Here is a 23339-nt window from a genome sequence, read left to right as displayed (position 1 = left end):
TTGTCGGAACCCTCAGAATCAGCTAAGAGCTTTCGATTTTTACAAATTTTGTACGTGATACGTAATTTGACAACTCATCTATTGTTTCAGTTGTAGGTCAAGATGTGATAGCTTATGAAACTGAAAACACGTTTTTGTTTGCTTTGTGGGGAAATGAGAAGTTTTGAGATGAACACGACGCATTATTCTAATTTTTCCCCCTCTAGTCTACTTTTTCTTTCTTTCCTGTCAATTCAAAAGTGTGATAATTTATAAAACTGAAAACATTGAAAAGTAACATGTTTTTGTTTTCGTTATGGGGAAATAAGACGTTTTGAGATAAACACGACCTGTTTTTCTTCTTTTCTCTTTTTTCTTTTTAATTCATCATTTTTCGTCGCATAAACCATAACAGCGTGACATTTTTTGGAAGCCTTTCGAAGAATTTTCAAGCAATTCATACTTGACGTGACAGAATGACATGTCACGTGAAACCGACAGTGTTGTATTTCTTTCGATAGTTAGAGGGCGTAATGGCGTCTTGTCATTGATTAACCTGTATGTTGTTTTGAGTCAGGAAATGGCTATATTTTTCCACCAAGATGTTCGAGACCTTTTTCAAAACCGAAAAATTATTGTTATTGGTGATTCCATCCAGCGTTCTGTCTACAAAGACCTTGTTTGCTTGTGGACTCAAAAAGACAGTCGTTATCTGATGCAGAGAGAACTACGCGCGAAGGGTGAGCTTGCATTCCTCGGTGACAAACTTCTTAGCGGTGGAAAGCTAGAAGGGAAAATGGTGAATGGCATCGAGTACAGAGAAGTGCGAGAATTCAAAGAAAGCGAGGTTTTTTTCAAGTACTACTTTGTAACTCGGGCTTACAGCGAGCACATGGCATCGATTCTGAATGAGTTGAAAACATGTGGGCCCGACATTATAATCATGAATTCAACCTTTTGGGATTTACACCATTATGGCGACGATGATTTGCAGCAGTATAAAGAGAACTTAGACAAGCTTTTAAAGGAAATAAATGAAATGTTTCCTCTTAGTGTACTGTTCATTTGGAATGCCGCCCTTCCTCTGGCTGAACGATGCAAGGGAGGATTCCTTCGCAAGGGATTTCTCACAATCCCAGTGGATAAGATCATGGCAGCGAATAATTTCGCACGGCTCGCTACCACAAAACAGAAGAAAATCTATTTGGACTTATTCAACGAGTTGAAAAACAAGGATAATTTCACGCAAGCCGAAGACGGGATTCATTGGGGAATGCGAGCACATCGCAAAATTTCAAATCTTATTTTGACCAATATCTGCACGTCGTGGAAAAAGAAGTTACCCGATCCTCCCCAGCTGCCAAACCGACCAAACAACAGGAAATCCTCTCCGATACCTTGGTCGAACTATTACCCAGTAAATAGCGACTCAAACGATTGGAATTCACCACCTCCATCTTCCTACAACGGTGTGTACGATATGGACATTTTGCCATACTGGGATTCGCATTTCACATCCACGGTTTATGATAGATATCAAATCCCTTCACGGCTCCTCTCTGGTAGCTTGACCCCTTATGGCTACGGCCGTAATTTCAGCGTGGGTTACAATGTCCCCTATGTCTCGCAAAGAGTTCAGGAATATCAACCCGTTCAGACAGTCATTCCCTATGTTTTTCAAAGTCATTATCCACCAGTGCAACAGATGAATTTTGACTTTGGAACTCCAGGGGGTCCTTACCATACACCTAAGTATCTCTTTAAACCTGCTTATTCTGATCCCTTTCCAGTGAAGTCTTACAGTCCATTGACTAGTAACCGTTTCAGCTCTCTCCTAGGGAGGGGTCCTGCCTTGTTGCCTACCCCCCCTGGAACTCCATCTTTTGCTGTTTATAGAGATGGCAGCTCTAGTTATAGAGATCGCTTTAAGAAGTTAAGTAACCCAAGTGTGAGAGGGCGTAGATTCAAGGCAAGCACCTCCACTACTTCAGCTGCTGCTTCTATCAACACTGCTCAAAATAGACACAGTCAAACACTGCAAAATTCAGTAAATGATAAGAATTTAAGTTCCGCTTCTGCTGATTCATCAGATCATAACAACAATAAGGAGGAAAGAAACTCCATTGATCAGTCTTTCTTAGAACCAAATGACAAAAATGTAGTTGTAGAGACAGGGGTACCCCATACAGATGAACCAAAATCTCCCTTGAGTTCAGATCATCCAGGGGGGAGCAGTGATCCTGCATCAAATGTGAATGCAGAAGTCCCAGATGGCACAGATGGTGGTGAACAGAAAGTCCAATCTTTAAAAGGTAGCACAGAGATGTCTGGAACAAAGAGGGAGGTTGATGATGAGCTGAAGACTGCTGCTGTTATGGTCAATTCAGCAACGTGTGGAACAAAGAGGAAACTCGATGCTGACGAGCATGCTATGACAGAAGATATTAATACATCTGGAGTTAAGAGGAAGCATGAAGATGACAAGATGGCTTTGGCTGAGGAGTCAAAACCTTGTAAGATTGCTCGTAATGAAAGTTTAACTGCTGATGTTGGCAGTTGTGGGATGAAGAGGAAGCTGAAAGATGTTGAAGAACCAACTGATTTAAAAGATGTCCTGGAAAATGGGTTCTCCCAAGATGATGTAGATTTTCATGATTCAAAGAGAAAACACATACTGCTGGAGGAAAATTTGTCTCAGAACAACAAGGTAGAGCATGAAGAAACACAGTTAGCTAAGAATCTTGCTGTCCATGATCATGTAAGATGTGCTTTGACATATGATAGCTTTATTTAGTACTTTCAGTGCAGCCTTTTTTGCATTTTTCTGAAAGTTTATATTTTTTTGATTTGAGAGATGTTAAGAAGGATTAAAAATTAAGTTTTTTCATCAATTTCCCTTTTGTATGGTAAGAAAGAAACTGTAGATTTCTCTTAAATACAGTTCAATTGCTTTCTAGAATTGACCTGCATGAAAAAGATGATGTGATACTTGAGGCAAGTTTGCATGCTCCTTCCTCAGTTAACCTAATTGATGCATCAAAGCTCTAACATCTATATCAGATATGAGTGTAAAAGATATTTGATCACATCATTGTAAATATTGACACTATATTATTTTGTTACTGTTGTTAAGCCAGAGAAGTCATTCATGGTTTTACAATTGACATTGAAAAATGAAATTTATGGATTTAAGTACAAAATTAATTCATATCTGCACTTTGTTTAGAGTAATGAAAAATATTGTATTTTTATTGATATTTCTAAGATTGTTTAAAACAAGATAATTTTCCTGTATTTGATTACACATTGATGAGTGATATACACTATTCTGGCAAACATTTGGCTTTAACTGTTACTGGTTCCAACAGACAACAAAAACTGGATTGAGATAGCACAGCTTCAGAAACAAAACAGAACACTTTTTATGTTTTGTTTAATTTTTTTCTCAAACTTAGAAATGAAGGGTGTGAACAAAATGACCAAAAAAAAAAAGCAGAAATGGTAAATTTCCTTAAGATATCCAGGTTGATCAACTTTGGCACAGTGCATGATGTCATTCATTTAATACTGCACTTCCTAACATCAGAGAACATGTATTTCCTTTGATACTGTTAAGGAGAATTTGGTTGAAAGACAAAGTTTCTTAGATTGGTAATTATTTCCTTTATTCCCATAATCTTTGTGAGTGATTCAGCAGTAAAACTGTAAGGAGAAATTACATGCTGGTCACTCTAAGCGATTAAAGGGTTTGGGCAGCTTATTTACATGAAGTTTAACCAAAATCACAGTTTAACACAATCAGTGGGCCTCAGGCTTTCTCTGTGAAAGGGTTGATTTATTTGAAGAAATGTCCTTACATCATTAGCTTTTACCCTCTTGACACTGATCATAAAAATAGGTTCAGATAAAAGGTCCAGCTAAATTGAGAATTGTTTAGGATACGGTTTTGCTAAACAGCAGATAAACTATGTTTAAATAACTGGCCCTTAATGTTTGTGAAACTGGTAGATCCCAAAGTGAGGGCTGCTTTTGTTGCAACTCAAAACTCCTCATTTTTTTGTTGTCATTGTTTTTGTTCCTTGAAAGGGTTACATTTGAGGCCCTTATTTGGGTACAGTTTCTTTTAAGTCTACAGTTCTACCTAACTTCGCATCAGACATGTTTAAAATCTAGATTGATATTGGAAACAAAGTGTAGAAACATGTAGTCATTATATTGGCAGAAAAATTTATTTATTTAATCATGTGATAACTTACGGTGTGGTGTTATAGTTATAAAGATTGAATCAAAAAGGCTGGTATATTTGTTTGAAGTTAGTGTATACCACATTTAAGTAAATCATACTTTTTGTACTCAGTGTTTGGTTTAATTTACAACTATTTTTCAGCACATTGAATGAAGTGAACTCATTTTTTGGTATCTGTGTGGGATATACAAAAACAATTATTCACCTTGGTTTCAGTGGGGCTCAAAGTAAATATCCACCTCCACTTTGGGGAAGAATTGTTGATTCTTCTTCTTCAAGTATTAAAAAAGTAAACAGAAAAGCCTCGTACTAAACATTTTGTTCTGGCCTTCTCCAAAGCTGAAAATGTTATTAGATATTTGATTAATCTGGAGATAATCAGCAGTTGCAGCGACTGAATTATTGTACATCTCCTGGAAAACACTTTTCAAGAGCTACCTTGGCTTGTTCTTCAACAGTGATTTTTGTATTATTTTGAAATATTTAATTCATTTGGTCTTAAACATAAATATTTCTGAAACTCCCTGAGATTCCACTTTGCATTGCATTGAAGATTTGAAGAACTTTGAAGACTTTGATTTAAACAGATTTAGAGATTGGATTTTATTAATATTTCCACAACAGGGTTAATGTGTGCTAGATTTACTTTTGTTGAAATGGAATTTTTTTGACAAGTAAACAGGTTACCAGAAAGTTTGATGTAACACAGTGTTTGAGTGTGGTTTTTTGTTTGTTCCTATTGTTGTCCCATGAAAGTGGATGACCATTTGTGAAGTATTTACCCAGCCAAATACTTACACAACAAAACTTTTTTTTTTCCAAGCACAAACCTTAAAAATTTTTTTCTGCTTTTTTTATTTATTTCCTTTTTTGAACTTTTCTGCTTTGTTTTCAATTTTCCTAAGTTTCTCTCTTACATTCATAATTTCTGTTGGAACTGCTGGCTTAATTGTGGTTAAATTTGATTTGTGTTCATGGTGTTATGGAAAGAAAGGCAACTACTTTTGCAGGAAGTTGAAATAAGTTATCTTGTGAAGTTATAAATGCTTGCCTTTAAAATATTCATTTTTGCCTTGAGAGGTTGAACAATCTTGTTGATGTTGGCATTTTTTTATACATCTGGTATTTCCCAGCTCTAAAGTTTACACTTAGAGTAGAGACTTAGAACTTGTTACTACATGTTCCTTACTTGAATAAATTAATTTGGATGGCAATAATAGTTATAGAAAGAACATTAACAATTCTAAATTTATTTACAAACCTATTTGAAATAAAATATTTGTCTTTTTGAGCTTTTGTTGAATACCTCTGGGAATTGTGTCATTTAATAGTGAGAAATTCGAGTAGTAATATAGTTTTGTCTTGGAAAGGCAGTTAAATTCAAGTCAACTGACAAATCATTCGGTTGGGTAGAGCTCTCTTGAGAGAGATTTTTTTTGCAAAATTTCCTTTGGAGGAACTTGATGGGGGTTGAAGGTAATTGTCAGGGATTATTCAGCGTTAATTGATTTCCGGTTGATAATTCGCGATAAGTGACAAATGATTTAACAATAGGATCATATTATGTATTTAAAATGAGAGGGAGATGAAGTTGATTTTCTAAAATAAAACGTGAAGTTTCGGAACATAGCAGACTCTCTAGTCTCATTTCTGACATGATGAAGAAGTAAGGAAAGGCTAGCGGCAGGTAACTGAACAGGGTGTAGTGGGTGGCCTTTGTGAATCATTAGTCTGTGGTTTACCTGGAGCCAAAGGTACGGAGGAACAGAGTAGGATAGGAAAATCTTTTTCCTTTCCCTTTTCCTTTAACTACTTTCTCGGGTTTGGCATGATTACACAAGCAGGGTTTCTTACGCAGAGGCCAGATACCCGAGCAGGCATTATAACAGCCCTTGCGATATTTGTGTGTCTCGACCGTTTGCGTAATCTCATATCTTGTATATAACGACAGGGACCTCGGAGGAAAAAGTTGCAGCTTGTCCACAATCTGATACTGCAGTTTCGAGGCTGTAAAATGGCAATGCTTCTGAAATACGGCTCTTCGGTGGGAAACACTCTCTCTAATCCTTTATGGTCCCCTAAGAGTGACTAGCATCTAATTTCTCCGTACAATATCACCCCCTGAATCCCACATCGAGGTCAGGAGAATAAAAAAAATTATCACCAATTAAAGAAACTCTTAATCTCTTAAACGCGAAATGAGAGCAGATGAGGGCCAGCAATTATGCAAGTGAATCATTCTGCTGGAATTAGTACGGTTTATCTACTCTCATTGTTCATGTTTTTTTATTCATTATTTAATTTTAATCGCCGTCTGCAGGGTTTAACATCAATCGCTTAGCGCAAGGTGACAGGGATCGGAAATGGAATATTACGTTCATCCAATAGAATTATAGGTTTTTTTTCGATTCGTGAACGACTCAATGTAATCTTGTAATGCACGCGTGTTTGTGAAATCCAGAGAATGGAGTGCAAAAAAGAAGAGTGCTTTATACGACTAGCAACCGCGAATATATCATGATCTCGAGACTTATTAGATTGTGTTGGCAGCAATCGAGTAATTCCCGACAATTCTTCACCTTTGTTTCTCTTATCTACACGTGAAACGGAGCGGTTTTTTTTTTTTTTTTGAAAAATAAAAACGTTTTCAAAACTCTCCATTTTTTAATTTTTTATGGCTGATCGCAATTATGCGAATAGGGTATCCGCTCTTTCGTTTTTCAGTGATTACCTATTGAACACCAAAGCGAGACAGTTTGCATTACTAATGCCGACGATAATTATATTCATGCAAGAAATTTTACCATGCACGTTGAACGGGTCAGTTTAGAACAAAATAAACATGAAATAAATTTCAAAAGTTGAGCGCATAAAATTGTATAGTACAGTCTTACAGCCAATGACATCACCGACGGCTAAACCGAACAATCAGTTTTCACAAACCAGACATGGTACTTTCGGCTGGTAAAAACCATCCACTAAACACTGATGATGACTTACGCTTAGGTAGTCGAAACTCTGACAACTGTCCTTCTTAGGAGTACACTCGCCCGGGCGATCAGAATACACTTTCGCATATTACCCCCAGCGCTGAGACCATTTACTGTAGTATGGACAAGAAATCAAATCACGCAATTTGGAATGAATATAACACTTTTTTTTTCGGGCGAAATTTACATGCGCTTAAATTCATTCCACATTGCAGACGAAATCGTGTGATCGTCTAGACAATCTGTACACTGAGAGATTTAACCCCTCTGGATTTATCATGCCGAAGATTATTTCATTGTTGTCGGTTTTTGTAAAAGAAACGTTTAAAATTCTTAATCCTCGAGGTTTATTAACTTTAGTACAGTCTTGCACGATCAGTTTTAGTATTTAAATAAGCCCATTAGAAGGTTCAATTCTCATGAGTGCGTAAGTTGTGGTGATAGAGCAATCTTAATGTACTTAGGAATTTACGGCAAACAACTTGAAAGAATAGTAAAGAGAACCACGCGAGATAATGTGAAAAGGTACAAAATTTAATGACGCTTTGAGACTCTTTGTCCTGAAGACAAAGGAACAATGCGAGATCGTTTGAGCGATATTTACAGATTATTAGCTGTCTTTTCAAGCAAAGCAATGAGCTTCGGTATTATTTTAAAAGTTTGAAAAGAAGTTTTGTCTCAGACATGAGAGTCAAGCCCTTCCATCTTTCTTTCCTGTTAATTACCAAGGTCTCCAAAGAGGGTCGTTCTCCGGTCTCAAAGCCTGAGCATCTGGAACATTTAGTCCTTGAAGCGCTTGGAAATCCACCGTCGGTTTATTAAACACGGGGATTAGATGAGGAGTAGAAACCATGGCCAAGGGAGTGTTTTGGCTCGGTACGAGTACCGCGGCGATTTTTCCGTTAGCCAGCTGCCCTGGAACGATTTGAAATTGAGTCGTGTTTAGAAAACTTGGGCTTGTCTCTAGACTTTTTGATTGATTTGAAGTAAAACGTGATAGCTCTAAAGGTGAGGTCACTGGCAACGTTATGGTTTGTGATTGCGGCAATGGGAGTTTTTCTGATGTCGTTGTTGTTGGTTTCATGATCGGAGGACAAGGCGTACAATAAGAAGCGAGATGTGAGAGCAAACGCGCGCGGACCTGAACATCCAACCCTTCCAGTGACATAAGATATCGGCTCACTTCATTCGCGCACTCGTTGTATCCCGCGCGGTAACGCGCCATTGTATTTGGATCGCTTGTGTTACTCACACGAGCTGCGGAAATGAAAACAAAGTGCATTAGTAAGCATTGACGAACATCCCGGTGAGTCTACTGTACATAAATGCCAATAAAAGACAAGGTGCGTCAAGATTCATACAGTTGAAAATGTACAAGCGTTTAAATCTGTAAATAGATCTCTGATTTTTATTATACAAACAGTACCCATCACGCTGAGTTTCACTTCAGGTATTCACTAATTAAAAAAAATTATCTTGTGTCGGACTTACTTGCCGCACTTTGAGTCCTCATTGATCGCAAATAACGCACGGTCATCTCTAAAATGTCAGCTTTTTCCAATTTGGAATAGCAAGAGGTCTGAAATAAAGAAAATCCTGTAAAATTTTGATGCAATGTCTTGTCTCGAAAAAGATAAACGCGTCAGGCATTAAACACATGTAATAAACGATTCAACAGCTAAGGCCGTTCACATTACACATAAACAAAATTTAGCAACAAATTTACACCCTGGAAATATATACACGCTTTTGTTTTACTGTTAATCAAAGATCTCTAATAATTGAACAAAACCCGGCGATTCTTGTCAAAAGATTTTGTGGGAAAAGAAAAAAATTGTTAACCGTTTTTATAATAATAGTTTGGCTTACATCTTTTTTCATAGCTTCCAGAATGAGGTTTTTTAATTCATTGAGGCTTTGATTTATCCTTGCCCTTCTCCTTTTTTCCATTAAAGGCTTGGAAGACTGAAATAAAATTTTGAAATTAATCTTTGGTTAGTCTGTTATGGCTTTCACTGAGCACTAATACAGCATAGTATATATTTCAAAACATTCAATTTTTTTTGAAAGTTTGAAACTTTTCAAACCCTTAGTACCTTCCGTCTGTCCTCGGTCGATGGGTTCCTTGTTGGACTTTCAAGACCCATTTTTCCACAACATCAACCTTTTTTCCTCACACAATTCCACGCTCAATCTTTTTCGCGCCGCAAACGTAAAATCAGCCACACTTCGTTCTAAATCCTTTTTATGCCAGCAATTTCTCCGAGCGTGGGAAAATTTTCGGGGACATTTTGCCAATTGAAAAGTGTTACCTACGAGCCAATGAGATCGCTTGTACCATTCGCTGTAAATAAACCTTTGCTAACAGAGCGTGAGAACGTCTGGCTGTGATTGGTCGGGCGATTCTCAGCGCGTAAGGCAAGTATGTCTGTGCTGTTGTTTAAAAGCAAATTACATTATGGCTTTGCGGTGATCCTTGCGCAAACAATGATTCTTATTAAAACTTCATTAAGCAAAAACAGACAAACCATTGTAATTTCTAAACCGTGTCCGTGGGAACAGTCGAAGCTCATTGGCTGACTCGCCGAAAAGAGCTCGCGCATGACAATGCTAATAAATATGTTTAAATAAAACGTTCCACTGCCACAATGAGTGTTTATTTCCGCACGTGCCCATGCATTGTCATGGCATGATTCGAACTCGATGGGGTTCACTTATAAGGTGACCCGACCGTGAGCAAAACAAAAGGCGCTGAAATTTTCCCACGATCAGTCCTGGTGCGAATGTTTATTCATGAATATCCGGAACAATTGTTGCTTAAAAACAAGTCTAAACACAAACGCGAAGAATTTAAACAACGCTCTGTAAAGTGTACAGTACAATCTCTGTTTAGAAGGCGAGATTGTTGAAAACTCACGCTGATCAGAAAGGGTAACTTAAGAGAGACAAATTCAAGGCATCTACAGTGCACGAAGCTATTAAAATGCCCGACTTGAGTTAATGAGAGAATGGCAACCGTCAAAGAGGATTTGAATAGATCAGTCAACCTCTGGAATATTTCTATGACGAACGAACAATGGATGACACTGTTATGGTTGCTCCAAAAGGTATAAACCCCTCAATTAGATTTAAACTTTCTATAAATTGAATTAAATCTACGAGGACTTTTCACGGTGGAATAAAGTTTGTCTCTGAAAGTCTTCTTTTTCTTTCTTTTTTTTTCCTTTTTTAACTGAATAAACCCCTGCCATTTAACTTGCAAGAATCACCTTGAAGAGGTGCATTAAGAATTAATAACATGTGTTAATTGACAGTTTTCTGTTTTGAGAGCTTCTGTGAGCACTAAAAACCTGCCAAATGGTTCATTTGCCATATAACTGTCGAAACCTGTTTTGTTTATATTTAGACAATTGCACATTCTCTACATTCTACATCACTGAGTCATTGCATAGAATTAAATATAAAGCCCCGGTTGTTCGAAGGTTGGATAACGCTATCCATTGAATAAATCTCTTTCTGGTGGATATCCAGTGGATAGCGCAGTACGTTTTACAATCACTTATCCGCTGGATAGCAATTTATCCGTTGGATAACATTGTCCGCCCTTTATACAACTGCGCCCAGAACCGCATACAGGTGAAGTTTATAAAACAAAAGCAAAGACTGCAAACGAAGAGTGCCATTAGACAGACTTTCGGGAAAGTCAAAAAAGCAATTGTAAAGTTACCTTTGGGTCCATTTTTAGCTTCTTTTAATCCAAATTAATAAGATTATTCACTTTGTCAAAGCTTGCACACACGCAAAGCCAATTTATACTTATATTACGCTGGAAAATTGGTGTGACCTGAAGTGAAACTTTCAAGTAGTGGAATCTTTAAAATTGATATTTTGCTAAAAAATACGACCACTCTAAAATTCTTAAATTCAGGATTGGAGTTTCTATGCGCGCTCTTAAATAAAGGCTGTTTGAAAGGAAAAAAACCGTGGCATTTCTGATTCATTCGGTTACAGAAGGCTGAGGTAAGAGAAAGTTTTGCTGGATTCAGGCACTGGCATGTAAGATCCACCTGTATCATAAATGTTGTTTCTAAAGCACTTCTGTTGCTGTTTTAAAAAATAATCAGCTTCTGTCAATTAATGCGGCCTGTCAGGACATGAATTTCAACAGCATTAACGCTTGTTTAAGTTACCCTGGAAAACAGACCCTTGAGTCTTGTTTCCATCTTTGGCTTTCTTTTTTCATTCGTTCATTTGTTTCCAAGGCAATACATTCCCAGTTTTACTACATACATGGGCTCCAGTGAAACAAGAGCAACTACAAAGAGTACGCAAACACCAGCTGATCTGCTGAATTTATTCATCTTAATATAAGTTGTCATTTAATCAGTAATTCATTCTTTATAAAGAGTTAAGTTATTCTTTCCATTAAAGGGAAATTTTCCTCTTCGATCGACCAATTGATCTGTTGATACCTTACATAGTAAGGAATATTAAGCAGGAAAATCACACTGTAATTGATATCTAAAACAATACTCTCAGAAAACGATAACTCAGCAAAAATACGTGTAAATAAACCATCAAATGGTTTGTTAAATAGAATTTAAATATATTTTTTTCTTAAGTGTCACTTGGAATATTAAATAATCTCGTAAGCCATGCACTCGGTGTTTTAAAGAGGCTCATTGTTAAGAGGCATTCTGTCAGGTTTGAAAATCGACTCTTTAAAATCATTTGTAAGAATTTGACTTGATTATCATAACAGATCGACTTGTTTTGTGACAAAATCTCTGAAATATGTCTTCACACTCTAGACTACAGCATCTCTCATTTCTTTCGCAAGTGAAAAAAAGCGAATTTGCTACCTAACAGCTGAATTACATATGTCGCTAGCATGTACTCAGCATTAATTTTAAAAAAAATTACGTTAAGTTAAACCTTAATCAAACCATTGAAATTAATCCTTTAAGAATCACAATGTAATTAAAATAAAAGAACTAAACACACTTCTCGTATAAAACGAAGACCAGCTTGGCGAGTTTTCTTAGTCAAGGAATCGATTTCCAAAAAACCGGCCTGGTATCTAAGCCTAAAGGCATCATTTCCGGTGGAGACATACCGTGCTTTGGTTCTTTACTAAATACGGGAATAAGGCTAGGTTGCGAAGCAGCGGTTGCAGTGCTTGAGTCTACCAAAAAGGGATTGACTGTTGGTAACAGAACCGCCACTTTGCCATTTGTTAATGGGTAGGAAGCTAAGTGATACTGAGCTGAGGGAAGAAAACTAGGACTGCTTTGAGGCAGGAATGAGAAATTTGCCGGAGAAGCCATTGTGGAAAGCGGCGGCTTAGGTAGAATTGGTTGGTTTGGAAAGGAAATTTGAGGTGACTGTGGTTCCCTTAAGTCAGCAGCTTCTGCAGGTTTGGTAATAAGACAGCGGGACGCAAGATGTTCTAACAGCCTACTCCTAAGTGCAGAGTCGGTGTTACCCAGGCCTGTCAGTACACGGGTGATTTCGGATGCGCATTGATTAAATCCTGCGCGATAATTGGCGAGGGAGACTGGATTTGAAGATGGATTACCTGTTGAGAGAGTTTTAAGAATTACATAAGAACCCTTGATTTAATCGTCACGCGGACGGCTCGGAATACTGAGACTTCCCATGGGGAGTCTATCTATGAATAGTTGTAGTGGAATTCACGAATTCCAGGACCTAGACCTGAATCTTCCATCTTATTTCCCTGACTTTTTCTCGCTGCAATCATCACAATTATCAAGAACTATCACGCTCCATTTCAGAATTTTCGTTTTTTTTTTTTAAAGTAAGCCATTAGTCTGTTTGAAGGAATTTACGAAGAGTGACACTACCCCTTAGGGATAACATTCAACCTTTGAACAAAAAAGTGTCTTTAGGAGCCTCGAAATGTTGATTTGAAGGAAAATTTCATGCTAATAACTTTTTAAAAGGGTTTTACTTCCTCATAAGGTCCATAGCCTGCTTTAAATTCCCACTTTTTGGCCCCTAAAACTCAGGCATAACTTTCTTATTGATCTGTGACATCACAACAGCAAAGTGACCCGAAACCCCTCATCATGATCATAAAGTTTGAGTCAGATGCAAATAATTCAGGGAATGAGGAATTTGATTTACCTGTGTTTTGTTGATTTTTTAGATTTTTCAAATGTTGAACCGTCATTTCCAGGATATCAGCTTTTTCTAACTTGGAGTAACAGGAATTCTAAAAAAAAAAAAAACAATCCAAAGAAAATGTAGATTCGCTGTGATAATAGTTAATTTTGATCATCAAATGTATTGAAATTAGATTTAATATCCCAACGACTACAGCCGAACTGGTTAAGTCTCTCAGCTCTCCCTTAAGATAGTTATGGTATAAGTATTCTAGTTTTTGAAAGAATTTAAGCGTTTTGAATCGTTTTGAAAATTATCTTTACTGGTTTATAATGGTTTCCTTTAAGAGAGATTTGCCTAGACTTGAAATTGACTCCGTTCTCCATCACTTCTTGCATAATACCCTTGAAACTTTTAGCATAACATGACTCTCAAGCATCTGCTAAGATTTGACTATTCTCTATGACAAAAAAACCAGATAAGGAAATCTAAGTATTTCTAATTCCATTAAAAGCGATTTGATCGCTAAGAAATGTGCCTGTGAGAATGCAAGCGTCAGTTATTTCTAGATTTTTTTCTCTTGTGGAATAAAGAACATTGTTCTTGGGTTTATGTCTACAACAAAAGTGAGTTTAACTGAGCAAAACATATAAAAAAGGAGTCGTGTGTAGAAGATGTCAACTCCGGTCAACAACGCGAAAGTGCTGGGAACTTTGCGAAAAGTTGTAACGCTTAAACTTTTTATAGTTCTTGCTGACAAAACAGTTATTAATGAAACGTCGAATTAATTTTATCTAGTTTGCTGAACAATAAAGAAATATACAATTGTGATTTAAGCCTAGAAGAGGTGAATACTTACATCTTTTTTCATGGCTTCTAGGATTAAACTTTTCAGTTCGTTTAAACTTTCATTTATCCTGGCTCGTCTTCTTTTCTCCATGATGGGTTTCGAAGCCTGAACACGGAATTATAGCGATCGTATTGCATTTGCTATCGTGCTCTAAATAAAAACAAAAATTCAAGCAAAAATTTTTTGCTAGAAAAAAGATAACTCAAACTTACCTTTCTGCGGTCTCTGGAGTTGGTTTCTTCGCTCATTTTTGCTTTGGAATTGAATGCCCTTGATGATGTATGTGGAGTGATGACAGCTAGGTATCGACTGTTAGGTGCGGAAATATTTTCAACAGGTCAATCACGGGATTCACAAGTATGCGAGTCTTTGTCTCAACCTTTGTTTATGATAACTGATCCATTGTAATGAGCGTGGGAAAAATATCCACAATCCTTAACAATGCTGAGCAGCGCGCTGAATCGTCCAATTAAATCCCGCTATCTTGTTTAAAAACAAGCACTGTCCACAATTGAATCCGCATTTGAAAAATGTCGGGGCGAGTGAAGGTCGTGAGAGCGCTGCGCGCTGATTGGCTAATCTTAAGATGAGCACGCTTGAGTGGTGGAAGTCGCGTGCGTGTAATAACTCAGCAACAATATTGTGTACGGAGAATCCAGTGTTGTGTCAAGTCCCTCTTTAGTGTCTGCTCAACAGGGTCGTGGGAACAGAACACGCTCATTGGTCAGGCGGTCCACTCTGTCTATGCCACAGGATTTTAATGGTTTCATGGGTCACGTCTCACGAAAAGGATTTTAGTTTTTATGTTGTCAGGCACACTCCTTGTATTGAACTGTGTGTAATACTGCCATAAATAATACGGCAAACAACGTCAAACAGTTGATTCAGCCACACGAAACCTCATTCTCTTGAAATTCCGTCACTAAGTTAGTATTGTTTCATCGCAGCGCGCTTGCCACATGAAATCTTACCTTTGACGCTAATTAAAATAAGAGAAACTTCTGAAAGGGGCCGTCTTCTGCTGTGGTGTAAGGAAGGAAATAATCCTCGTTATTAGAAAAAGATTACCATTTTTGCTGTGGTAACCGAATGAAATAGACTGGAAATGCCGCCATTCAACCCAAATAAAATTCTAATTGGATAACTTCAATTAACCTGCACTTAAGATTGCATTAATTCAGAGTTTGAAAAAAAATTTATAAGCCGTTCACGAGTGTCAACATTCATCCGACATCATTAATTATGTTTTAAAATGGCGCGACGTCAGTAACAAAGAAAAAATTCTTTTACAACTAAATCAAGGGCCCTGAAAATCTGTGTTAGAATTTGCATTTAATAAAACTACTTTCCCGAGTTCTTCACCCTAAACTTTTCGATCTGTCTAATGTGCTGTATGTGCTTAATGATTTCTTTACTTCTCGGCCCCCGTTTCGTGAAGAGGCTTTCTATGAAGGACCATGAATGCTTGTAAAGAGAGACTATTCTTCTCCCAGCGGGAGCAGTATAGCGTTGGTTCCGCTAGAATAAGTTACATGTCTTTATTTCACTCAATCACAATTTGTCTTTGATTTCTTGTGATCTAAATTAGAGATAGAGTATTTTACAGGTCGTGAAGTGTTCTTTACCTAGAATACCTACTCGTCTGTAACGATGGAAAGTGTGTCACTCCTCAGTCGTCGAGAAATTACTTTTTCAAATGGACATAAAGAAACGTCATCTTTGATATAAAAAGAGACTAAACAATTTCTAACGCAAAGTTTTGCCTGGCTTAATGAAACAAAAGAAAGAAAAAAATAATAATATTGTTTGTAATTTGATGAAGTATGCAGCTTCTGTTGACTACAAAAAAAGGTTAAGTTTAGTCAAATCATAGCTTTATTTGTTCAAGTGACGCCACTTGCCTTGGGCTACGATCAATTATGCATAAGTTGCGCAATTTGTGCCTTAGAAAGACTCTCAGATCCAGAGATTTCTAATTCAAGCCGATTGTCAACTGTAGAAGGTTCTATTTGTGCTTCTGAAGTGTTTACACACTTAGCCTTTTCAATTTTTAGAAACAAATGATCCCCTAGTCAGCGAGAAAGCAAAGCAATTGAACTAGAGGACAAAATCACCAATACTGCAACCTCCAACAAGAGATAAGGAATCAAAAAGTGGCTCTTTACTGAACTTTTAGGCAAGTTTCTAAATATTTCGAAGGCGAACCAATGAATCGATTCCGTGCAATTCGTTCATTTTTCCGCTCTCCGTGAAAGCCCGACATGCTAAATTAAACAAGAATTTTGCCATGAGAATCAAACAAAACAGTTTAATTATAACACGTAGACGTTAAATTCCTGTGTATTTGCCAGCTTGAATCAAACATTTGAGCTTGTAGACATAAAAATTAGGATTAATACTTTGCTCAAGACTTTTGTCTGCTCATCAAGATTTCATAGTTTGGCAAATATGACTCTATTTTAAATCATGGTAGGGTATTATTTGGTTGCGTCAAATTTTGCACTTATATAAGATTTGACTCAAAGAGATGCTTGTTTTAAGAGCCGACGGTTCTAGCGTTATTATGCATCACCGAGTACTTTACTATTGTTAAAATTTAATAGCAACCTAACTTAATGATTGTCTTGACAGCAGTCAAATTAAAATTGGGAAATCAAAAGTTAACGAACATTCTGTCAAACTAGGTTTTCCTGGTGATCTGAGTAATCATCGGAATTTTTCAATAATGATCCATTTGAAAATTCTCCGTGCTGGACTTGGCTTTGTGAGCCTGTGAGATGAATGAAAACTGAAACATCCAAAGAAACCTAAACATAACTTACAGCAAGCTGAAAATTCATGAGAATTTAAAAAATTTCATCGATGGGTCATGAAAACTTTCACATTTTCTAGAAATCAATTTGCGGATCAATGGCGCTTTCACGGGAAATCCAGTGAATACTTTCCGTACTTCTATAATTTAATTTCAGTCGCCTTCAATGAAAACTGAAAAGTTCCGAGTTCTCATTGTGAAAAGTTTTCCTGACCCACCGATGGAATATTTTTAAGTCTTAACGAAAATATATTCATGAGAAACAACCACTCAATTCCATGGCTACTACAAAAGGCACGCAAACTCTACCACTATGTATGTAGGACCTAAAAATATCCGGCAGTTTTCCGTTTTCTAGCAAGGTCCAGAGGTTTTAAACTCTCTTACTCCTGAGATCACTGGCTCAACATCTCTTGCATCTATAAGAAAAAAACTCCTAATGTCTATTCTGAACAGCCACTGATTCTGCTATGGACTATTACATGCCTTTTCAACACGTTATTTACTATGTCTGTTGTCTAGATTTAATGGTATCGTACTAATTGTGGGGGAACCTAAGATTGCAACCTCGAACGGCCTTTATTAGGCTTCTCCGCCATGAACACGTTTTTTTTTCTCTACCAGTTGCTGTAAACTTTTATAATTCTACATGTGATAAATGGTAATCGAAATAACAAATTTAAAAAAACAAAATAAATAGGGCCTTGAGAATATCCAATATTTTGTTTTACCAATTGCAGATGTTTAAAATTTAGAACATAATGAAAAATAGATCCAAGAGAAGACGATAGGAAAGTTATTCCTGAGTTGCAAAAATTATTAATAAGGACAGGAGCCAAAATTTCTCTTTTAAAATGAATTAAATTCATTTGTGAATGAGAATACAATGAATCACTGATTATCATTTGCATTTGGCCTCGTTTTCGATGAACATTTAACCCCGTACATTTCGAACTCCTTGGAAGGCTCAATTGACCAGCCACGAAACGAAAAAATCACGTGAAATCACGGAGCATTTTGCGACACAAGAAGGGCGGGGTGGGGGTGGAGAAGGTTGGTGTGTATGGAAAGTAGCGCAGTTCCAATGAATGAGTTGCCAGTAATAGGATCTTTGCGTTTGCGCACAGATTTCTGAGATCGACACGGGGCAAAAAAATTGCAACTCGCTAGAAAGGAATGTATGGCGAAAGTTTGCTTGGACGTCCTAAAAAGCGATTTTGGCGAAAGATTATGGCTTTTTCGCCATAATTTTATAGTAAATAGATAAATATAATGTTTATACAAGGGAAGTGCAAATTTTTGTTAGAATTACCATGAAATATGCTATAAAAATATGAAAAACTCCTCCCCTTGCGTAAGGTCTATCGTGAAATCGTCATCGCGCGTAATGGTCTCGAAATATTACCAAATAAGCCATAACTCGCTCAGAAATAACTCATTAAAGTCTTTTCAGTTGTATTTATATGTGTATATAGCCTGTTTTCATTCTTTTTAACGTTTTTCATGAACAAATTAAGACGTTTGAAATTTTACCTCCTAAAATAAGAGATGTCGTTGTCAGCGGAGATGGATATTATTTTTACCGAGATGTTGCTCACTGAAAGGATAAAATAAGCGATGAAAAACGTGAGAAAATCCCAAGGTCAAGAGATAGTTTGTTTGAGAAAATCCAGAGGTCTTTGAGCTGCAACTTTTCTTCTAGAACGCCGTGGAGGATCTTGTCAGGAAAAGCAAGATCACGGAAACTACGGCAGAAACTGTGGACATATCATCAGTTGTGCATTGCTTCTTTCGAGACCAATTTGTATTACTCATCGTCGCAGAAGATAGGGTTCAGTTTTGAGCCGATTACTAACGCTGAATCGTTCTCATTGATCACAAAAAAGAAGCAGTGTAGGTGTTTATCAGTTTAATGTACCACAATAATAATATTTAATGCTCAATTAAGCCATTTCAATCTCATGTTGCCTCGATGTAGCCTTTGTCCCAACATTATCAAGTCACGAAAAAAGCTAGAAGTAGACTTAACACGTCCAAAAACTGAAAAGGCTTTGTTGAGTTTTTTTCGGCGATATACTACTAGTTTTTCTAAATTTCAAGACCATTACACGATGTCAAATTCATAATAAACCTTGCGCATGGAGACAAGTTAATCGGTAGATTTTACAACATATTTCATGGTATTTCAAACAAAAACTTATGCTTCCTTTGTCATCAGTATTACCCAAATTCATTTTTGATCAAAGAGCAGCGGAAAAGCGATAATCTCTCACTAAGATATTTTTTTTGGACGTTGGAATAACCTTTTGCCATACGTTTTCCTTGCAGTGAGTTGCAATGTTTGCCCCGTGCGCAAACGCAAGAATCCGATTACTGGCAACTCATTCATTTCCGAGTGATGACCGAGAGAGATGTATGTTTGTCAAAAACAGTATATTTATCTCGTTAGTTTTTAGTCATTCATTCAATTGTTCATTTCTAGCATACGAGAAGAAGCGGGTTTATTAATATAGACTTACTCACCCTAAAAACTAGGTTCGATTTCCGCCGCTCTCTCGTGTCCGGTCTTCGCTCCTCGCTCCTCCTTCGTTACCCCACCTTGACACGTTTACATGGCAAATTGTCACCCCGGCTGACAGGGTTTCCCTACCTGGCAGACCGGGCAACCCGCCTAGGCGACAATAGTGCAAATAATCGTAAAAGATGATCGCGGAAAAGCGATTGCGTGACGCTTGGTAAGTTGTAAGATGACGTGTTGTTATCACGTATCAGACGAAAAAACAGTGTAAATTCTCAGTCTGCATTTTGTACCTAGTCTGCATTTTGAACCCGGTCTGCAGTCTGCATTTTGTACTGACCGGATTGGTAATGCTGTTTTTGTTTGAGAGGCGGAGCCTCAAGTCCGGACCTAAATAATGGAGCTCGAAAGAAAATTTTGCACTGTCTTGGCCGCTATGATTGATGTGTTGACTGTATGTTGAAGAGCTCCCGAGGACAAGCACAATGATAGAGCAATGATTACATTATACCAACTGAAGACGAGCGCAAATGCGCGGCTTGCCAATAAGGCTGCCTCTAATGCTGATGCTCTTCTGCGTGGTCACAGCGTGCTTTGAAATAAAACCCGCTACGGGTCCCCTACTGTAGGTGTGAACATTTCGGTTTTTCGATTTAAGTTGCATTTTTAGAAGTTCAGAAATGTAATTTGGGGTTGTTATTGTAAAATAATAAAAACATTTAATTTCTTTCCACGTGAGTTTCTGAGCTTCATCGAAATTAATTTTTACTTTCACTAAGTGGGGAGGGGTAGCATGCGAGACTACTTCCGTTCACGGTCCACAATACAACTTCCGTCCACGGTCGACAAATTCCGTCAACATCTACTCCACCACGATACCTCATTCATTGCTGTCAGCCTGAATGAGCTAAAAATGAATTAAACACGAGTAATGTTAGAGAGCGTTGGAGAGAGTTAAGACAAAGCTGTTGAAAAAGGATCAAAGCGGCAATTTAAATCTTCGAAAGCCTTCAAACTACGACGTACATAAAATTTTGCTTACTTGAAAACCGGTCTCAATTTACATACCAGACAACAATAGTTGCGTTTGTCCTCGAACGCAACTGAACACGCAACAAATACGTACAAAAAATACTTCTACCGTTCAGTGTAAGTAAAATTACATTGATCTGTGGCGAAAGGAAGAAGAAACGACCTACGTTTTGGGAATGTTCAGACAAAATCTGCCGGTTTCGGCCGCTTTCACCGGCATATTGAAATTAATGCTACCACAATACAACGCAGTCAGAGTGTGCATGTTCTTCATCGTGTATGCGGAAGCAAAGGATGATACTCGTTTAGTCACTACAGTGTAGCCATAAAACCAGGCAACCCCGACGATCGGAACTCGCGCTTCAAGGCCCCTCAATAATCTACGAAGAACTTGAAATTGAAATTGAGCCAGTAATTTAATTTCTAGTCAGCCTATTGACGATACTTGTTGTTGAATGCACATAGCTGTGAAATGGCTTCGGCCGAAGGACAAGATATCTATCTCTCGTCACTCAAACAATTCCGAAAAAGATCCAATATAAGACAAGTAGTTGAGAATTTTGCGGAAGAAATTGCATCTCATACAATGAGTAATATCTCCAATAGCTGCCTCGCGTCTTCCGTTTTTCGTGTTCTTGGTGTTGGCAGTGGACATGGGAAAACTGATCTGAGAATTCTGAATTCAGTAGCAACAGCTATCGAATCTTCACAAAAGAAGAAACCAGTGATACACACGGCTATCATTGAACCGAGTGATATGATACAGGAGTTCAAGTCATCAGTAACACCACTGCCGCAGACATTATGCAGTTTGGCTGATGTTTCGTTCGAATGGCACCAGAAGACCTTTCAGCAATTCATCGCATCTTGTCCACGTGAAGATTATTTCGACATGATTCATTTCGTTACGTCCTTGTACTACATGGATGCCGAAAGCTCCTTAAAAAGCTCTCTTAAGTTGCTTGCTAGCGGTGGAGCCATGTTCTGCATACTTTCATCAGAAACATCGTTTTTCCCGAAGCTGGCCAAGAAACTCAAACCGGATTGCGTCAACCTTGGCTCGGCGAAGAAAATTTACACCCAGATGGATGTTAGGAAAATTTCCCAAAGGAACAATTGGAAATACGAAGAATTATCAAGGGCTCACTACAGTGTCGACATCAGCTGCTGCTTCGATGAGTCTTCGACAGAAGGTGGCTTACTTCTCGACTTTTTAACCCATCAAGAAAACTTCCGTGTTAATGCTGAAAGCGCGGTCTATAGAGAGGCGATGGAGTTTTTGAGCGAAGAATGCAGGGTCGATGAAAACGGAGCGAAATTTATTCAGCCCGAATTCGCTGCCGTTGTAATTTACAAACAATGATCTTTGTCAATTACACATTGTGCTCGTTTCCTCAAGAGAATCATCACAGGTCCTAGCAAGAATATTTTTTCAGCGAAAGGGGTTTTGTTGGCGATCAGCGAGTGATTAATTTAAATGGAACTTTCTTTCACTGTGACTCAGTGATTGGTCTACAGTACAGTTCTTTGAGATGTCATCCTCTTTCAAGAGGTTGTCTGTGTGACTTTTGTCATGTTATTCAAATAACACCAGAAGCTTTTGACTAGTCACACAACGAATTGTAGTCAATACCAGCCCGAGTAGGGGTGGTGTGGTGTGGTGTTGTAGGGGAAAGGAGCTCTTCCTTGGCCCTACTCCCCCCATCGTTGGAATGCCTGCTCAAGCTAGCCTAGTCTTACAGGAAGCAGAAATTTGTCACCAACTTTTGAATACCGGGGATGTGCGGTAATTGGGCCTCGGACAAACTAAAAGAAATCTCACAGGAACTGCTTGCACCCGTCTTTAATGCTTCACAATACTCTCGAATGAAAGTCAATGCAAAATGCGTAGTGTAAATCGCGATTGCTCAACCTTCTTAATATCGACTGTGAATGTTATGTGTAATAATTATAATTATTTGTGCCAAATACTTTTCGATTTTGTATTTCCTCTTCTGATTTTGTTTTGCGTTTCGTGTCTTTCGGAGTTATTTTGATTTAGATATCTCCGATTTCCTGTGGCCCAAACGTAAATGGTACAATCAAAGTTAATTATTATTCTTTGTACTGTTCAGCACGAAGTTCCTCGTGCCACTTGGTATAGTTAGGCCCAGTTCAGACGTCGTTCTTCTTCCGTGCCGTACTTTACTGCAATTAGGTTTGCTTATGGCGCGGCGGAAGCACGACTCTGATTCAGACGTCGCGCTATTTTCGAGAGAAATTCAGCATCTACTGAAGCATCCTTGTGACTACCCCTGCGGTAACGCAATCCTACCCGACGAAATACATTTGTATAATTTAGGATTTTTTGTGTGGTACGGCAGGGGTTCGACGTCTGAATCACTGTCTTACCAGAGTCGTGTAGCACGACAGCGCTTGTCGAACCTAATTGTTTTGCCGAACTAATTAGAAAGTTTGATTCAGATGCCGCGCTTTTGCCGTGCTTTGGTCGAACTTGAATTAAGTTCGGCACAGCAGAAGTACGACGTCCGAACTGGCTGGGCTTTATTAAAGAAAAATACATCTTTATTCGTAAGTGTTCAGGAAAACCGGCTTTTAGTTCAGGCGAGTTATTCATTGATATTCATCGTGTTTACATCAAGCTTCTTAGGGTAAGAGTAGCTAGGACTTGCATTCCTTTATTCTGAGCAAGAATTTCCTCTATTGAAGAGTGTTATAAGCTAGAACAAAGGGATTAAGGAGTAAACTATTTTAAGAAGGTACTCAACTTGTGCCCAGCAGCTTGC

General features: G+C 37.9%; 4 protein-coding genes across 4 annotated transcripts; 2 read left to right on the top strand and 2 right to left on the bottom strand.

Annotated features, from left to right (window-relative positions):
- The first annotated feature begins 471 nt into the window (after window positions 1-471).
- LOC131793400 (uncharacterized) lies at window positions 472-5841 on the top strand. The gene has a single exon (XM_059110814.2). The coding sequence runs from the start codon at window positions 560-562 to the stop codon at window positions 2771-2773; it is 2214 nt and encodes a 737-aa protein (XP_058966797.2). The 5' UTR covers window positions 472-559; the 3' UTR covers window positions 2774-5841.
- Window positions 5842-7727: 1886 nt separating this feature from the next.
- On the bottom strand, window positions 7728-9506 carry LOC131793392 (transcription factor HES-2). The gene is made up of 4 exons (XM_059110801.2): window positions 9312-9506; window positions 9085-9180; window positions 8707-8794; window positions 7728-8472 (listed from the first exon to the last, which is right to left on the bottom strand). The coding sequence occupies exons 1-4, from the start codon at window positions 9360-9362 to the stop codon at window positions 7937-7939; spliced, it is 771 nt and encodes a 256-aa protein (XP_058966784.2). The 5' UTR covers window positions 9363-9506; the 3' UTR covers window positions 7728-7936.
- A 2034-nt stretch (window positions 9507-11540) lies between these two features.
- Window positions 11541-14608, bottom strand: LOC136279725 (transcription factor HES-2-like). Its single transcript, XM_066163718.1, has 4 exons — window positions 14404-14608; window positions 14201-14296; window positions 13363-13450; window positions 11541-12793 (listed from the first exon to the last, which is right to left on the bottom strand). The coding sequence occupies exons 1-4, from the start codon at window positions 14437-14439 to the stop codon at window positions 12261-12263; spliced, it is 753 nt and encodes a 250-aa protein (XP_066019815.1). The 5' UTR covers window positions 14440-14608; the 3' UTR covers window positions 11541-12260.
- A 5820-nt stretch (window positions 14609-20428) lies between these two features.
- Window positions 20429-22523, top strand: LOC131793397 (histamine N-methyltransferase-like). The gene has a single exon (XM_059110812.2). It carries the CDS (start codon window positions 21026-21028, stop codon window positions 21914-21916), a length of 891 nt encoding a protein of 296 aa, XP_058966795.1. The 5' UTR covers window positions 20429-21025; the 3' UTR covers window positions 21917-22523.
- The last annotated feature ends 816 nt before the right edge of the window (window positions 22524-23339 follow it).

This window comes from Pocillopora verrucosa, chromosome 3 (assembly GCF_036669915.1).
Source record: "Pocillopora verrucosa isolate sample1 chromosome 3, ASM3666991v2, whole genome shotgun sequence".
In the NCBI taxonomy this organism is placed as follows: Eukaryota; Metazoa; Cnidaria; class Anthozoa; order Scleractinia; family Pocilloporidae; genus Pocillopora; species Pocillopora verrucosa.
This window is presented reverse-complemented; position numbering and strand designations above follow the sequence as displayed.

Bases quoted from the DNA above. Each gene is read 5' to 3' on its own strand.
- LOC131793400 (XM_059110814.2), top strand. From the start codon at position 560: ATGGCTATATTTTTCCACCAAGATGTTCGAGACCTTTTTCAAAACCGA.
- LOC131793392 (XM_059110801.2), bottom strand. From the start codon at position 9,362: ATGGGTCTTGAAAGTCCAACAAGGAACCCATCGACCGAGGACAGACGG. The intron at 9,181-9,311 runs GTACTAAGGGTT...ATTTTATTTCAG, and splicing joins CGACCGAGGACAGACGGAAG to TCTTCCAAGCCTTTAATGGA. The intron at 8,795-9,084 runs GTAAGCCAAACT...TCTTTATTTCAG, and splicing joins TGGAAGCTATGAAAAAAGAT to ACCTCTTGCTATTCCAAATT.
- LOC136279725 (XM_066163718.1), bottom strand. From the start codon at position 14,439: ATGAGCGAAGAAACCAACTCCAGAGACCGCAGAAAG. The intron at 14,297-14,403 runs GTAAGTTTGAGT...TTCCGTGTTCAG, and splicing joins ACTCCAGAGACCGCAGAAAG to GCTTCGAAACCCATCATGGA. The intron at 12,794-13,362 runs GTAAATCAAATT...CTCTCTCAACAG, and splicing joins AAAAAATCAACAAAACACAG to GTAATCCATCTTCAAATCCA.
- LOC131793397 (XM_059110812.2), top strand. From the start codon at position 21,026: ATGGCTTCGGCCGAAGGACAAGATATCTATCTCTCGTCACTCAAACAA.